Source organism: Glandiceps talaboti, chromosome 5, assembly GCF_964340395.1.
Source record: "Glandiceps talaboti chromosome 5, keGlaTala1.1, whole genome shotgun sequence".
NCBI lineage: Eukaryota > Metazoa > Hemichordata > Enteropneusta > Spengelidae > Glandiceps > Glandiceps talaboti.
The window spans coordinates 7,250,457-7,268,252 of NC_135553.1; the positions used below are offsets into that span (position 1 = coordinate 7,250,457).

General features: G+C 33.5%; 2 protein-coding genes across 4 annotated transcripts in view; one reads left to right on the top strand and one right to left on the bottom strand.

The window, feature by feature from the left end:
- Nucleotides 1-7,762, bottom strand: part of LOC144435135 (uncharacterized) — a 25,853-nt gene extending 18,091 nt beyond the window's left edge. For both annotated transcript variants that reach the window (XM_078123698.1, XM_078123696.1), the window contains exons 1-3: nt 7,634-7,762; nt 3,297-3,499; nt 1,816-1,864 (exon numbers count right to left, since the gene is read on the bottom strand). In XM_078123698.1, coding sequence (XP_077979824.1) covers nt 1,816-1,864; nt 3,297-3,445 — 198 coding nt within the window. In that variant the 5' untranslated portion in view covers nt 3,446-3,499; nt 7,634-7,762. The remainder of the gene's footprint in view (nt 1-1,815; nt 1,865-3,296; nt 3,500-7,633) is intronic.
- On the top strand, nt 7,517-15,107 carry LOC144435136 (nudC domain-containing protein 3-like). Of its 2 annotated transcripts, XM_078123700.1 has the most exons (8): nt 7,517-7,673; nt 8,022-8,132; nt 9,036-9,117; nt 10,261-10,336; nt 11,116-11,287; nt 12,229-12,517; nt 13,047-13,235; nt 14,446-15,107. In XM_078123700.1, the coding sequence occupies exons 2-8, from the start codon at nt 8,026-8,028 to the stop codon at nt 14,539-14,541; spliced, it is 1,011 nt and encodes a 336-aa protein (XP_077979826.1). In that variant the 5' UTR covers nt 7,517-7,673; nt 8,022-8,025; the 3' UTR covers nt 14,542-15,107. The 2 variants fall into 2 exon arrangements, with proteins under 2 accessions (XP_077979826.1, XP_077979825.1); XM_078123699.1 differs by lacking the exon at nt 7,517-7,673 and having other exon boundaries at nt 8,005-8,132.
- The last annotated feature ends 2,689 nt before the right edge of the window (nt 15,108-17,796 follow it).

A 17,796-nucleotide genomic window follows, 5' to 3' on the forward strand; every position in this document is an offset into this window, starting at 1 on the left:
GAAAAATTTACTATTTATCTTTTTGATGGCTGATTAAAGTTATGCCAGTAACTAAATGAAGATTAAACATGTCATTGGATAGGACAATGATTCCTATCCACATTTCCTGTGAAAATGAAGTAACCAGGTGTAGCCACATAGTTTAGACTGTCTGAACACAGGATTATAAAATGTAGCTGTACATTGTACTACGGTGGCACACCCTGACAAAATATGTAATCAGATACCTTTGCTATGTCTGTTACCTTTAGTCTAGTTCCAATACGGTATCGTTACCATAGAAACCATTTGTTATATATATATATATATATATATATATATATATATATATATATATATATATATATATATATATATATATATATATATATATATATATATATATATATATATATATATATATATATATATATATATATATAGTTTGCCATGCTTTCTGCTACTTTATCAATTAATAACTACTTACATGTACATACCACAAAAATATTTCAATTTTGTTTATTTATTTATTGATTCAAAAACTTTCCAGAAAATAGAAGTAATTTGAAATGTTTTAGATTCATGTATCAAACCAGTATTAATGTCATTATGTTCTACTTCAATAAATGAAATTAAATTTATTTATTAAAGACTCTGATATTTTTTTTAGGGAAATGTCTTACAGTGCTTTTATTCATCATTTCATGCACACAAAACTGAAGCAAAAACATGATTATTATATTATTATACTTTCGAAAGTCCACAAACTTAGAATTCAGTTTTGTTCTGGTCTTCAGGAAATTGTAGTTTGTCATCACTGATTACAGCTTACTGTACAATAATTTAAAGAAATACTTTTATTTATAATTGTTCATTCACTGGAACAAAACTGAAACAGCGATAAACGCATAAAAAATATTCACTGCATTCTACAAATGATACTGAAACTAAGGTTGTTGTAAAATAAATGCTTTGAACATTGGAATCTAGTCTAGTTCCTATACAGTATCCTTACGATTTACACCTCCGCATGGTATTGTTACCACGTTGGCATCCAGACTAATTGTAATCAGATAAAGGTTAATAAACTATTTCAACTGTATCTGTATATGAAACTCACTTGTGAAATTTAGTTTTATAATTCATAAGTAGATTGGATTCTATGCCATTCTGTTCTGTAATTTTGTTTGTTTTAGATTCCCTGAAGAAGGTTATATCTTTGTTGAGTTGGATGTAAAGAAAGTAATTTTACTGAAGACAAACAGACTTGATTACTTATCAAACCCATTGTCCTCTTCTATAGTTAACATGACTATTGAAACTAAAGTTACAGACACATAACAACCTGGTCATGAACTTTCGTAAGTAAACCAGACTACAGTCAATGGTATGTCTTGTTTAACTTATTCATACTCATTGCCTCTTAGCTTTCCCAAAGTTACATGTATTTATATTTGACTCGGTTTGCTAAAATACAAAGATTCATAATAATTGCCAGTTACTGATTGTTTATAAATCTTTTCCTTTATCACATCCAAAGAAGACAACGGTGGTAAATAAATATTACTAGAATATCGACTTTGATACTTCACACAAAATACAGAAACTAGACTTGAATTTGTGACATCATGTTCTACACCATGGATTTCACGCTATTTAATACAAGTCAGAATCAATGTTCATGGACTCTGGGTTCATAGTATTAAATGAAAATTTGACATCAACAAAAATTTGGTATTCACTCCCAAGAATTTTTTTGACTCTGTGAGTAGAAATTTTCATTTGACACTATTTAATACCTGATTGCTATAAAATGAGAAGTTAGAAGGCACTTACCAATTTATTGTTTTCAAAAACATTCTCCTTGGAGAGGGAATCAAAGTCACTGTGGGTGAAGAACATATAAATGATAAATTATTGCTCATGAACTCATTATTCAAAATCAATGTCAGTACAAAAGTCATGAGGAAAGTGTTGTTCATAGGGTCCTAATTAAATGTTCGTTATCAACTCAGATAACTACAGAAATATATTTCGATAATTCATATCTACAAAAAATTATGAAGGTTCGGAAGATTACTACTTGGTACTGATTGGTATTGTTACAGTAATAGTTAGATAAGTTTAAACAAGTTGAAATAATGATTAACAATATTTGTTGACATTCATTCACAAACAATCACAAATAAGAGTTATTCAGTATTTCCAGATGTAAATAAAATCTATGGTGTGTGAAGGAAGGAAATTAGGAATTTTGTTCAGTGGGAAACTACTTGAACTGAAAGCATTGGTACTTATATATAATGGCTGCATATTGATAAAGTAATTATTATCATCACCAGTTTACAAATATAACTCAATTGATCAATTCCAGCCAAAATCTTGCAACATGTGCCTAAAGATTGAGGGAATTCATTTGTTTTGATTCCCAGATAAACTAGTTGTACTGGAAAGGTCAGACACATTTGACTTGATAAAAGGTTGATAACTAAGTCTACACACTGTGTGTATGTGTGAGTCACGTCACGATATCAAATACAAAACAGAAACAGCTGTTCACTGACATGATTTAACCTTTCTACTAACTACAATGTAAAGTGAAGGTGACAAACTAAAATGTCTGATTCCCTTTTACCAGACATCATACAGTTTACAAGATAACAATTATTCTCTGGTAAAAAATGTGAATTTTACTGACACATGTTACAAAAACACTTTTATAGCTAAACTTTTTTCAACTATACATTCAAGAATTAATGCCATGATGTGTTATATTTGTATATATGAGTACTTTAATTTCTGTACTAGTTTGTTGATGAACTTTTCTTCTTCAAATACTCCTTTCAATGAATTTAATATACATACATTGTATGTGTAGTAAATTATTAACTTTTACCTTCATAAATATATCTTGTATATTTTTGAGAAGGGTAGCTAAAACTTATATTTCCAATCACTACAAATGTACGTGTACATGTACTGATGTATGTACAAAAGTAAATTTAAACAAATTAAATATTGTACATGTTATTAATTATAGTTCATACATGGTGTACATGACACATTAACACAGTTCAGGTCATGGTATTGGACTACTGGCTATTATGATTTTATTTCATACACTTACATATAATTATGAATAATTATATCCTACTTCAGTTTATTCATAAAATACGCTTTGTGCATTTATAAAATTAACAATTGTTTCTTCCTGAAGACAATCAAATCTTTCATCTGTAAATTCGAATAATTTGATACATCAAACAAAATATACATTATATTCTTAATTTTTTCTTTAATTTTGTACAAATACTTACATAACATCTGGTCTATATTTATGTATAATAGCACAAAATGCCAATCCATCCCTCCATGATGTTGTCATATTAGTTACTTTCACATCTCTGTAGCCTTCAGTGGTTCTTTGACACCACACCTGTAGGGCCTTCATTCCGGACAACGCCATGGCGACTCAGTTTACAGGTCAGCTGGTTGGTATCCTAATCGTACTTACTACAACCTGGAAGTGTATAGAAGATACAATAACGTTACAAGTACATGTAACCTGACTGAGATTATCAGGGAACCAATGAAAATTGGACATTAATTTAAAGAAAATTCATATTGCCTCCAAATAAATTAAAATTTTATGTAATAATGAACTCCTGTCAAGTCCTGGGTGATGGTACTACAAAGAAGTCCTGAGATTTTGACATCGGATGACTAGAAATTCCCAAGTCTACAACAATAGCGACATTAGACTGAATTCCCTGGTCTACAATACAGTGGAAATGAAAATTTGACTTTGAGAAAAAAAACCTCCCTGGTGGCTAAAAATATTTATGCAAGAAATCGCTTGATTCTTCTGCAAAATGATGCCATTTTGACTTCTTATTATGGTTGTGAATAGGACAACTCTGTTTGGTTATTAATGTTAACAGGAAATATTAACACAAGTAAAGTTTTGAGTAAATCTCAAAAAGGTCAAGGTGACATGACCTTTCAGTAATGTAAATATTTACTCTCTACTATTGAAAAGAATTCTTGTAAATTCGAATCAACACATTTTTGAAAACATTATAATTGCAACCTTTATAATACAGACACCAGATAATAAGGATTACTGAAGATCACTGATCAGTCATATTTTGAGATTAGATTTATTGAGGATAATCCAATTATAATCACATCATTAGTTTCATAAATACTTTAATAAATCATGTATAAATATTTACTGCAGACAAAAATTTTGAAATAAAATGTTGGAATGAGATTGTGTATGTCATAGAGTATGAATTAATTGTTTTGATCTATACAAAATATGTTATCTATACTTAATGTTTCATAATTAGCATCCATAATGTATGAAATATTCAGAATTACAATAAATCAAAATAAATATTGACAGATTCCTGAATTACAAGTTCAAATAAAAATTTTCTATGAAATACATATAATAAAACTTGTCAAGGTTTTCCTTGTCTGTAAATGTGTGATCAATACAATATAGTGATACAAACATTTAATAACAGTTAAAATATTCTAAAAATAAATTGCCCTGACAACTATATATAATACCTCAACTGCTAACTAGGAAGTCTAGGTTTATTTTCCAAGTACATTTGTAATTTTATCCTTGACCTTCATAGTTTGTTATCTTTAGCACTCTCTACTGTGGTACTCCACATGTGCACCCTACACTAATCTATGGTCTCAGGGCAGCCAAGGTGACATTCCACAAATTCTTGTCATCAAAACGAGACATATGTCAGTAATTCTCTGACTTTTAAATTACAAACTTTTTGTTTGATTCCTACTCTACATGTACAAGGAAATTGACCATATGTATGTATGTGGCCAACTCTTTTTTTTATGATAAAAGGTATGAACATTTATGGTCTTTGGGTAAACTATAGACCCTCAATTAGGCAAATAGTTGAAATAGCAAATATTGCTTACATTTTTGTTAAAATCAATAGGCTTTTAGTGAACATTCCACCTAATTCCTACAACCCCACCCCACCCCACCCCACCCCCACACATTACATGATAAAATTGAGCTGAAATATACTGAAACTATACAACTGTTGAGATCTCCCTTCCACTATCTATTATGAAACTGTGAATTCTACATAAAACCCCTAACTGTGAATTCTAAGCACATACTAAAATCGCTAGTGCAGAAAAAACTAAGAGAATGTATGTACACTGAATGAGTAATACATTACATAATATATGACCAATTACTCAGTAATTCTTTAATTTCATTAAAGCTTTTCTTTCCTTTCATAATAGTAAATTAAACTAAATCTCTGTTTCAATTTGAATGGGTCTCTGTAGTCAGGTATTAGAAGTACAAAGTTTGTACTTCTAATACCTGACTATCTCTATTCAGTAATTACACACTGCTGCTGCTTTCCAGAATTCTCTGATATTTTAATCACTACCTCAGTACTACAGAGACCCATTCAGATAGGTAATATATCAGATTCAATATTGATAAATTCTCCCATGTGCACGCAAGGCTTTAAATAATTGATAGATAAGTCACTAGTTTAGTTCAAAAGACAGTCAGCTGAGTTTTCATTTGATGACTGTTTTTACCTAGAAAATGTTGAGACAGAAGTGACAGGTTGGTTGACAGATAGGTTGACACATGGAAGTATAACCCTCAAGTACATGTAGTGTACAGATAGATAGACAGGCACTGTACTAAAACCCCAGCATATGATTGACACACACACACACACACACACACACACACACACACACACACACACACACACACACACACACACACACACACACACACACATCTACATTTTGTAAGCCTACTCCCTCTACCAATACCATAGACAGGGGGACTGTGATCAATGTTACAATGTACAAATTAGGGAAATAAGAGGAGTATTTGAGTTTGAAAGTCTGCAAGAGACACGGCTTGATTAGCGGTTATTGTAACCTTACAGTTACATTGTATTTCAGACTGCCTTGTCTGATAATTGTTCATTAGATACTTCATTGTATTGGTAGGTGTTTGTGGGTTCAACAAATCACTCTTATTGTCCAGTAAAACCTCAGTCTAAAGTCACTAAATTGCAGATGTACATTTTGTACCTCCATGCTGTAACTATAGATCTTGGAGAGGTACCTCCAAGATCTATGCTGTAATCATAGACCTTATGCTGTCAGTGTTGGGCCACACGATAAGAGGTCAAAGGTTACATTTACTAGAAATCTTGCCATCACAAGAAAATAAACAGTAGAGTTTTATTGTGGCATTATCGGTATTTAAATTCTGACACCGATAGTCTACATTCACAATCCACATACCATTTTCTTAGAAATTATACTGATAATAACGACACAATCACAAGTACCATAGGTCCTACATTGATAAAAAACACTACAGGTCCCTTGATACTAATCAAAATACCTTTCCCATGCTAGGAATGACACTAAAAAATCCAACTCTATGAAGCTCTATACATACTCACATTCACAATATGCTCACATACCTTATGTATTAATAATACGGCCATGCTTAATAGTACAGTACAAAAAACATAATTTTCTTACCATTTCGCACAATTATGGGGTGTATAATTTGTTGCCATTTACTAGTACACTGGCCATTTGAGTGGCTGTCAAACTACCTGTAGTATGAATCATGTACATGTATGTCCACATCATCACAAACAATAGCCTTTGTCTCTATTGTTTAGTAGTACTGACTCCTTACTTTAGGAGGGATTAGTATTTTCCACCCTCTCTACAGGAGTCACAAAATCCCTTTAGGAGTCATACAATGGCTTAAAACATAAATTTGCATCTACCAATGTGATGTGATGAAGTCTTTCAATTGACTTCTACAAAAGAAACTAGTGCTTGTGTAGTTTGAACTAGCAGGAGATAATTAGGCATGTAAATCATTCACTCTAAAATGGCCGTGATATCATTACAAATACATTGATTACACTTTTGTTGCTTGTTATTTCAGATTATCATTCACCAGTTTAAGTATTTCAATCAGTTAGAGTACTTTGATGCACACAATGGCAAATTAGTGAACGGATTCATGACAGTTAACATTGTGGATGGTGAGACAAATGAAACTTGACTGAAAAAGTTAGTAACTTATACTGTTATACTGTTACTGTGTAAGTTATTTTGAATTCTTGTTTTTGTGACAAATTCAACTTTTTTCCATTCTGGACATGCATTACTACCATATCAGCTGTGACGTCACTTTTTTGGTATATTACGTCATTTTCATATTTCCTGTACTATTTCCCCTTTTTAAAGTCATGACACGGTCAGTCATGTCATGTGACAAATCGTCACAACTTTTTGGGTGTACAATCGGAAAAGTGATAATAGTAATAGTATTAGTAATACATTTCACCCAGTTTCACAGTAACAAAGAATGATTGTTTTCAAATTGTCAAACTTGGGCGTATTTTTCTCTATAAAAATATTTTAGCTAATTGAATCCCCGGGAACTATCCAGACGACATATGCATAACAATTGTCAGGGTCGAAAGTGTACCTTCTGTTCACTTTGCTTCATAACACTAGACAGAATACATTACAGACTGGTTTCAATTAGACATTTGGACTAGGCGATCACCGGTCAAACTTACTTCATACTTACCAAAAAACTGTGTTTAGATAATCGATCGCTGTCGTAGCAGGTAAATTAATAGTTTGGCTGGTCCATTTCCGTCATTTCTGCCCGATCTAGCCTACGATACGATTTCATTCACCTTGAGAAACAGTCAGTTCAGACCCTTTAACTTTATACAAATTCATTATCGGCAACTTTATAATTGCAATTTAGAGCCTGAAGAAGTGTCTAAGATAAGTGAATAAGTGACTGAAACTTTCAGCAATATAAATCACTCCATTTGATGGTAAACTGAAGGTTAAATTACCACAAAATTTTAGTTTGGAAGCTGAAATTGTTTTATTTAGAAACACTATTGATTAATACGTTAAAGGGTCTTATTTTTATCTTCCGGGTTCATGACCTACCAAAACAGCAAAATGGACGCCTCCGTAGAAATGTATGACAGTGCCTTGCTTGGAATTCTGCAGCACGTCGGGGAAATAAAACCATTTCTTGAAGTGGTGTTCAGTTTTTTACTAAGGAGGTAAGTGGTAAAATAGATCCACGGAATGTTTTCACCCATTGCATCTATTACTTACGTCGATGTAGCGTAACGATCTCGAGTAACTTTCGCAACTTGAATGGTGAGGGCGTTTTACTAGACTAGGCCCATAAATGATGATGATGATGAGGAGGAGGAGGAGGAGGAGGATGACGATGCTGATGATGATGATGATGATGATGATGATGATGATGATGATGATGATGGTGGTGGTCGTAACGACGACGACGACGACGACGCCAACAACAATTATATATGCCCATTAATGATATTAGTTTATTTCAATAAACTGTTGTTAGGCTTATAAGTTATAACAATATCTGTTGTCATATAAACAAGTCTTTTAATATCAAAACATGGCTTAGTTAGTACACATATAGCTGAAATAAATGTAGTATTAGTGTTGATGTTAAGTTGTTGGTTTTTGTGTTTTTGTTTTGGGGTTGAATGCTAAAAGTCTTGAGTACAAACCCTGGAACGATAAAAAGTCGTCTAAAAATGAAAAAAGAGGCTAAAAATAAAAAGCTAGCACTACAGTTATTACAGCTGGTGCAAATATAGAGAGGGATCAACTGATATTAGATGTTATAGTTTGTTTAAGATTCTGTGCTGGTTATGAGGCACACTTTAAGTTCAATGTTCAATTGCTGCAGTATAAAGGAAAAAAATATGTTACCGTTATATCTGTCCTCTGCAATGCTTTGCTTTGCTTGAGTAATGAATCTATCAAGGTACATTGCTATCTTGCATGAAAGTGTATTTCATAGTTGATTTGATTTGGAGGACTTGTCATTGAGGTTATTAGATAAGAACACATTCTGCAGACATTGAGTGTATATAATCTTTGTGAAGATATAAAGTTTTGTGAATAATTTTTGTCCACAGGACTGATTTCTTCCGCATAATACAAGACAAAGAAGGAAGGATGGGCTTCCCACCTGGTGTAGCAAAGCAACTTGTTATGGAGGTAATTAAATATATCTTTTCATAGGATTCAGTTTCTATGTAAATATAGTCAGGTCTAGGCAAGCCAGTTTACTGCACTGTCGAGATACACCATTAGCTGCTCATACCTCCTAGCCATATAGCCTGTTTACTGCACTGTCGAGATACATCATTAGCTGGTCATACCTCCTAGTCCTCTAGCCTGTTTACTGCACTGTCAAGATACACCATTAGCTAGTCGTACCTCCTAGTCCTCTAGCCTGTTTACTGCACTGTCGAGATACACCATTAGCTGGTCATACCTCCTAGTCCTCTAGCCTGTTTACTGCACTGTCGAGATACACCATTAGCTGGTCATACCTCCTAGTCCTCTAGCCTGTTTACTGCACTGTCGAGATACATCATTAGCTGGTCATACCTCCTAGTCCTCTAGCCTGTTTACTGCACTGTCGAGATACACCATTAGCTGGTCCGATACCTCCTAGCTCTCGTACTCTCTGCTTGTTGTGATTACAATTGTCGTAGCTAATAATAACGGATTGAAATTTTTGCCCAATAGCCTGGTGTGGAGTCCTTTCTACATGTACCATGACAACATAGTTTGACTGTCATTATTCAAATGAATCAGTATGTAAATATACACACATTATGGTACTTGAGGCAAAACTTGAAGTGGACACATGTTAATTTACATGTATGGCTTGTAAATTTAACTCTACTGCATAATGTTATGACTTTGGGGGGATGTGGCTACCTATTTGAAAATATTCTCAAGACAAGTGGAGAATATGAGGGCTAGGTATGACCAGCTAACGATGTATCTCAACCACACAGTAAAAAACAGGCTAGGTCTTGGCACTTCTTCGTTGTATTTCATTTTCACTGAGGAAATAGAGGTATGCAGATATGGCAATCTAGGCCAGGTTAGTGTTTTCAATAGTCTGGGTGGGACAACATATATGTTTCTACTTTATGGGGGCATGGGGATCCTGCTAAACTGTAGGAAAGAAGTATCAGTTGAAATTCAGCAGAACAAAATTGGAAAAAAAAATTATTTGTAATCCATTGTGCCTAGTGTATCTTACATAGCAAATTTTGCATCAAGATTTCAATCGTGTGCTTTATTTTTTTTTTCATTTAACAATGTGTAATTTCTTTTGATAAGACTGTGACACGTTATGAACAGATTGCAAAGAGTATCATGGAGCAAAGTTATGAAGACAAGATGACAAGGGGAGAAAGTAAGTGAAGTGCTATGCTAAGTACATGCTGTAAATCATGCTTGTTACAAAATATTTGATGTGCCTGATGATGAGACAGATGGGCTTTCACCTCTCAAGGTACAAGGTTGTTAGTTTTTTTACAAACCTTAGCCCTCTTCATGTCAAGTTCTTTGTAAAAGATAATGGCTGTGGCAGGATTAGGGTTTAAACTCTGCTTTTCTGAATGCTATCGTTACACAGTGTGGTTACCATGGTTACCAGGATTTCCTTAACCATGGCATGATTTGGTCAAGTTCCGTTATCAAAAGTTTTTGGGTCTTTGTTGTCGTTTTTATTTGTTTTCATTCATTCTTCATATAGTTGCACTAAGGCCTAAAAAAAATTGTTTGGTTCCAGTTACCTGATCCCACCTAGTTTTTCATTGCCATCTTTTTTTTTTTACACATTTAAGAAAAAATTAGTGAAGTCTTGCCAAAAATAGTGGATGCGGAAACTTAAAAAGACAATATAAAACTGTTCTTCCAATCTGTAATGGCTGTAAACCAATAACACAGAGACCATATGGAAAACAACGGAAAACATAACTACCTGAACTAGACACACATGAAAAAAAGAAATGTAATAAAATAAAATAAAAAATCTACCTACTAGCACATACTTTTCTAAAATTGAGCTTAATCGGAATCACACAATTTTATTTATTAGGCCTAATCAGATGTATGTATATTTTGCAATTGCATAGCACAAAGAGCAATTGAAAAAATAACCCAGATTTTTCCATTTTAAACTTTGCTTAGTACCTCCAAGAGCAGTGGAAACAGTTGAAGTTGATACACGGGATGATGACACAAGGAATACTTCTTGTGATACAAGTAGTCAAGATAAAACTCAAAGTCTTCCTGAGCAAAAAACAACAAAATCTGGAGTTGAAAAAGACAAAGTAAAACCAAAATCTGCCCCTTATGAAAGGTACTGTCAATTTCAAAATACCATTCAGCTTTTCTGTTTGATACAGCCACGAAGAAACCAACAAGAAACTGGACTTGCTACACTTTGAGATAGCAAGATTGAATGAGAACAGTTTCTTGCTACATTTTGTCTAAGTGAAATAAATTACATGTGCCACCATACAGACATCAAATGAACACTGCAAATAACATTTTATGCACCCTTCATTGGGTGTTTGGTACAAAGAAAAATATTGGTGCTAAAATGTCTGCATGGAGTTGCAATACATTGAAATGGTTTATTTCAATTAGACTAAAATAAATGTAGCAAATATGCAATCTTGCTATTGAAGTGTGGCATATGCGGTTTCTTGTTGGTTTCTGTGTGGTTGTATGAAACAAAAAAGCTGTATGGTATTGAGAAATTCACTGTATGTGTTAAATGATTTTTCAGAGACAGCTTGATACATGTAGGGAGGAATGTACCATTTGTTGTATACATGTATGTCTTTTTTGCTTAGTCCTGTATAGGTTCCATATTTTTATGGTCAGTTGATAGCTTCATCTCTATGCCTGTGATTGGTTAATTGCTTTTTCTAGGTAGTATTCGATTGGTTGATTGCTTATTCTCTATTTCTAAATAAGTATTACATGTATTATGACTAGCCAAAATCAATGAATACACCTGGACCAGTGTATATAGTTCTGATATTTTTGTATCAGATTGGGTCCAAATATTGTTTTCTTCTTTTCTGTGTTTTAGTTCACATAAACACTGTTTTTGACATTAAGGACATTTACAATCAAAAGTGTAAAGTACACCATGTTACCCATTGAACCACCTTTTCTCTGTCCAACCCTCACCCCTCATCCTTCCAACCATCCCCATATCTCAAACCTGTCTGACATTTAAACTTAAGGATTAGATGTAAAAATACTGATAACAGAATATGTTTATGACAGTGGTCTTCCTAAGGTGACATCTCAGAAGTCGGATTGTTACAATGGTGCCATCAGAGACAAGTACTCATGGTCCCAGTCATTTACAGATGTTGACATAACAGTACCTGTACCAAAAGAAGTCAAGCGTGCCAAGGACATACAAGTTGATATTGGCAAAAAACATCTCAAAGTGTCAGTAAAGCCTGGTGTCATTGATAAAGATGCCGAAATATTGATGGAAGGCAAATTGACGTATGACATCAGACGAGAAGAGTCTATGTGGAGTTTGGTACCAGGTGTTGGAATACAGGTCAGATATGAAATGTATTGAGATAGAAATGAAGGTATCTTGTTAGGAGACCTAGCTTGGGGTTGAGAACAATAGTGCCTTTTTTGTTAGTATGCAAAGTGATTGTTTACTTTTTAGAAGAGTCAATTGTATTGAAAACTTAAACCCCAATGTTTGAATCCCATGGTCGTGGATTACTACTATCTTATCAGTAGAGCCATAAGGTTTTGATAGTCTCATTCTATTGTTCTGGACCAAAATTTTCTAAGTGCTCCCAGAAAATTGTTTTTCTCACTTAGATTTGAAGTGAACATAAAATGATTATTCCCAAATTGACAGTGACAAATGTAAGTGAGGAAGTGCTAAAAAGCAGCAGAAATACAGATTTTTATTTTGCAAGAAAACTTAATAAAACTGAATGGATTCACAAAGTTTGAATGAATTTACAAAATTTAGATTGTGTGCAATGTTAAATCTGGTTGGATTAATTACCAAAGTTTGAAAGTATTTCATCGTTCATTCTTGCTTTTAAACATGGTTGAACTTGCAGATTAACTTAGAAAAGAATTTAGAAAAGATGTGGCTAGCCGTGTTGGAAGGAGAGGAAGAAATCAAACGTGATGATATTGATCCTACAAGACATTTACACGAGATGGATGATGATGCACAGGCAGGCTGGAGACAAGCTATGTTTGATTTTGAACAAAAGAAAGCAGGGAAACCAAGCAGTAAGGAACTTGTAAGTATTATTAAGTTGTCATCTATGTAATGTGTTGAATAGGCTATGCAAAATATAATGAAGGTAATTTCCTATATCCATTCCACGTAATGAAATGAAAGTTACAATGGTGGCACGTCAGCTGTCTGATAGCTAACATAGGCACAAATTAAAACTATTATTGCAACATGTTGATATCAGCTGTAAATTGGCGTTGATGTAATTGTACTCACAGTAGAGCAGTATCTCTGATAGTGGATCTTTCTCACATATTCAATCTCATTTCTGTGTTTACACTGTCTTTATTACAGGGCAAATTATATCCACATAACCAAGACACTGCTGTCACTCACTTGTGTAATCTACCATGTCCATATCTATCAACATTAGTTTTAATTTTTAGGGTTTTTTAAAAGGTTTTTAAAATATTTTTTTTTTTTTAAATTTGTATCTACCTTACTTTGGCCCAAAAAAAAGTGTTTCTGGTCAGTGCATGCATCACTTTTTTTGTGTTTGTCCAGCCCATACAGTCTGCAGATCCATGGGTAAACACAAAAATAACCCTCCCTACTTCAGACGTTCAGTGAAGACAACTGCTGAGCCAATCTTGAACAAGCAAATGACATTTGCCCCACATACACTCTTGCTCTAAAGTACTGAATAAAAAGAACAGTAACTGTCATAAATAGTAGACTGAGTTTGTTGAGAATTAAAAAAAAAAAAATCGCATCGTCACACTATTTTAAACAAACTGTCCTGACCAGAAACAATTTTTTTCTCTTTTTTTGGCCGTATCTGGTAGCTTACATTCCATAGAAGTATTGACTCAAAACTTATAACACTAAATCTTTGACTCGAATATTCACAAAAATACTTCTTATTTACACAATCCAGACTGGTGATACATTGATCATCAAACCATCAAAAACTACCATGATTACAATTATTGTTTGTCCAAAATTTAACACTTGTATTTAGGAAACAAACCATGCATAGAGGCAAAGTAAAAACAATAAGCACTAAGTTATGTGTTAGTGGGATATTGATATCATGGCGAAGTTGTGCTGGATATTATGGTAATCAAGTTATCGACCAAATGAAAGTATGACCAAAATATTATATGCGGTGATTGTCTCTGTCTTCAAAAACCATACATCATACATGCCTTACACATGTTGTTAGCAAGAATATCTATCTCATACTTGAACAATGGGTTTGTTCGTATTTGCAGGAAACGCATACAATTTTGGAAAAAGCATGGGATGCAGAAGGCTCTCCATTCAAAGGTACACCATTTGATCCATCCAAGATGAACATCTCTACTTGATAGTGAAGTAACCATGGAAATCTATCGATAAAAGTGTTGATAATATAGCTGTGTACAGAAGTACTAAATTATCAGTATTTCTTACAACATAGCTGTATAAGTTATCACTGACAATAACTCTTGGACAATACTAGAGTGACTGCCACCTCTTACTTGTGATAAAGTCTACTGTAAAGTGAAATGTCACAGAGAGGATCTTACCTTCAACTGACTGGTTCAGAAGTTATCTATTTAGGAGTTCAGGTTTTCCAGTGTTCTATTATGGAATTCTGATGTAGGGATTTTATATTCAAAAGAAACATAAATTATGGTAAACCTGGTGTAATAGTAAGTTAATACTACAGTCCTTAGTTTTTACTGAAAAGTAGATTGCAAATAAATCCTGACATTGTATCTCTTGTTGTTGACACAATTCTTGTTAATTTCCAAGCTCTCAGTCTGACGCAACACACTGCACTGCATAATCACATTGAGTTCTTCTTTGGGGCCACAAGCTTGACTAGTTCCTAAGAACAATTTTGTGGCCCTAGACAGAAATTTGTTTTGCAATTCTCTACATTATCTATTTTGTGGCTCATTTGACTTGTAAATTTTGATATTTTGTACATTTGCAGAGAAGTATAGAGTATTTTGTAAGCCTATAATTTCTGCGCAATAAAAGTCATTTTTATTATTAATTATGTTTTTGTCATACATGGAAGAGTCTGTTTTTGTTTCTTTAACTATTGTTAATTTTTCATTCAAATATTCACTTCAAGGAAAGTAAAGTTCACTGTATTACCATGTAGCGGCATTAGAGTTTAGTAAATAAGACATCTGTTTCAGTTATGGGCAAAGTTAGAAACTAGATGTCAAACTAATATTGATCAATTCTTCCAAGATCCTTTGTTAGCTTTAATCATCAGGGGTTTATTTTTGTAATTTATCAAATATGTAATATATTTGCTTTATGGCTACACAAACTGGTGGTAATATTACCTTGTGGTCATACAAAATAATTATGCCATTGCATTTTAGACACAAAATAATAATGTCATTGCATTTTAGACACAAAATAATGATGTCATTGCATTTTGGTCACATAAAATAATGATGCCAATGCATTGTGAGTACACAAACTGATGGTACAAGTAATTTGACATTTGTGGTCACACAAAATGATGAAAATAAATATCACTGCAAATTGTACAACACAAAATATAGTGATGACATTGCTTTAACCTCACACATTGATGATAACATCAGATTGTGGCTACACAAACTGATGATGTCATTTCATCTTCCTAAGTCTTAATTTCTCAAACTCGTGGCCACATAGATTTTCATGGAGTAAATGTCTTTACAAACCACCAACATACAGATCCTTCTTTTTGTACTTCTGTACATGTCAATGTTTGAAACCCAAATATATCCTAACAATGTCTTATCATCATCTGCAAAATAACCCACTTTAATATTGAAAACATATTTATGCAATTACATCACAGATCTTGAAAGGGACTCAGAAATTTAATTTTGAACTACATGTACATGAAAGAGAAAAATTAAAAAAATTGGGAAAAAAGTTTCACCCCTGTGTTATTGATATTGCCTGGAAAAAGTTATTTTAGATATAATTTAAATTGTCATTATAGTTTTTTATACACATCATTTGCATATGTAAATAATTTGTTATGTTGAACTTTGCATAATAAATGATTTCTACTAAATTGAATAAAGAATGCACAGTTCAGTTTTCTGCAATACTTGGTACATTACATCAACGTGCTCTGCTCTGGTCAGATTTGTTTTCGTGGCATTTATAGAAGACCAGCTGTGCCCCTATACGACAGAACAAAATCATATATAGAATACAAACCATTGGTCACCCAACTTGCCTGTTAAGCTTTATATGCATGAATACTATGACTAGTGGCTGTGACCCTTGAACCATTGTTTACGAGAACAGCATTAGCAAAATAATGAGCATTTTATTATTAACACAGTAATGCTATACATGTACCCAATTGTAGTACTTGTCTAATGATGATGACCCTAGACCGACATCAGCCATTGGGGGCGCTCTCTAATCTCCCTTTCCCAAAACTGACAGATTAGCCGTTGTGGGCGCAGTCTAATCTCCCTTTCCCCAAACCAAGTGCACGGACAGGTGACATTATTATAGTCTATGATGAACCCAGATCAGGTAGTAGTTTTCATATGAATCTATTATGTGTTAACACTAACGACAATACATCATCATATCAACAGTCCATCTCGGATTGCGGTTCATCCTCAAGAACTAATAACTAAATACTTAGCTTGGCAGACCAATACAATGCAATTTGACTACTATTGAACTCCTGGTTGTGTATTACTAGTAAAACCTAGTACTGTTCAGGAGTCATCACTTGAAACCATCATCAGGAGGTCACCCAGTTGTATGGTTTTGCAGCTTTCTGTCTTTCTCTTTGCCCGAAAAAAGGCTTTATAGATATGTTTTCCCATGATATTTTATATCAATTCATTCGCATATGTATATATATCCATGGTCTGCTCACTACTACTCCTACTTCATCGTTTGGCGTCGATTGAGTTCATACAATTTGTTTCGGATTTGCTTCTGACCCTCTACATTTTTCTTTCCTCAATATTCACATCCATTCCATGTAACTCAAGTTTTCAATTAGTCCTCTGATACATTCACAAATCTCAATTCTTCCCAACTGAAATATGTAGGTCAACTGAAATTAGCGAAACATATATACAATCATTCAGAAAAATGTGAAAATAGAGCATGTGTGAAGTTGCTTTGTAGCAAAAATATGTTACCAAGACAATTGATGTCAGTATCCCCTATACCTAATATTAATATACTGGATATTTTAGAATCAGAAAGTGTTATTTATAGGCATGTAGTGAAACGTTTAGAGTGTGAGTACCCCTCTGTGTAATTGACTTATAAAACTAGTTGCCAGATTGTTTTGATGTTTGGTTGGGATAATTACTGGGGATTGTACTGAGTACATATTGAAGAGATCGTGTTTATATACGGTGATCCAATTCAATTTGTTCTGGTTCTGATTACCCAACCGACCCAAATTTTCAGTTCCGACATCCAAATAAAAAGTATATTTATTTTCACCCACCCGTAATATTTTGTGGAACAGCAAGAATAAGCAAGAGTCTTGACTGTAGATGTCATCTACAGTCATGATGATGACAATGACACTTGTTCATGAACAGACAGACAGACAGACAAACAAACAAACAAAC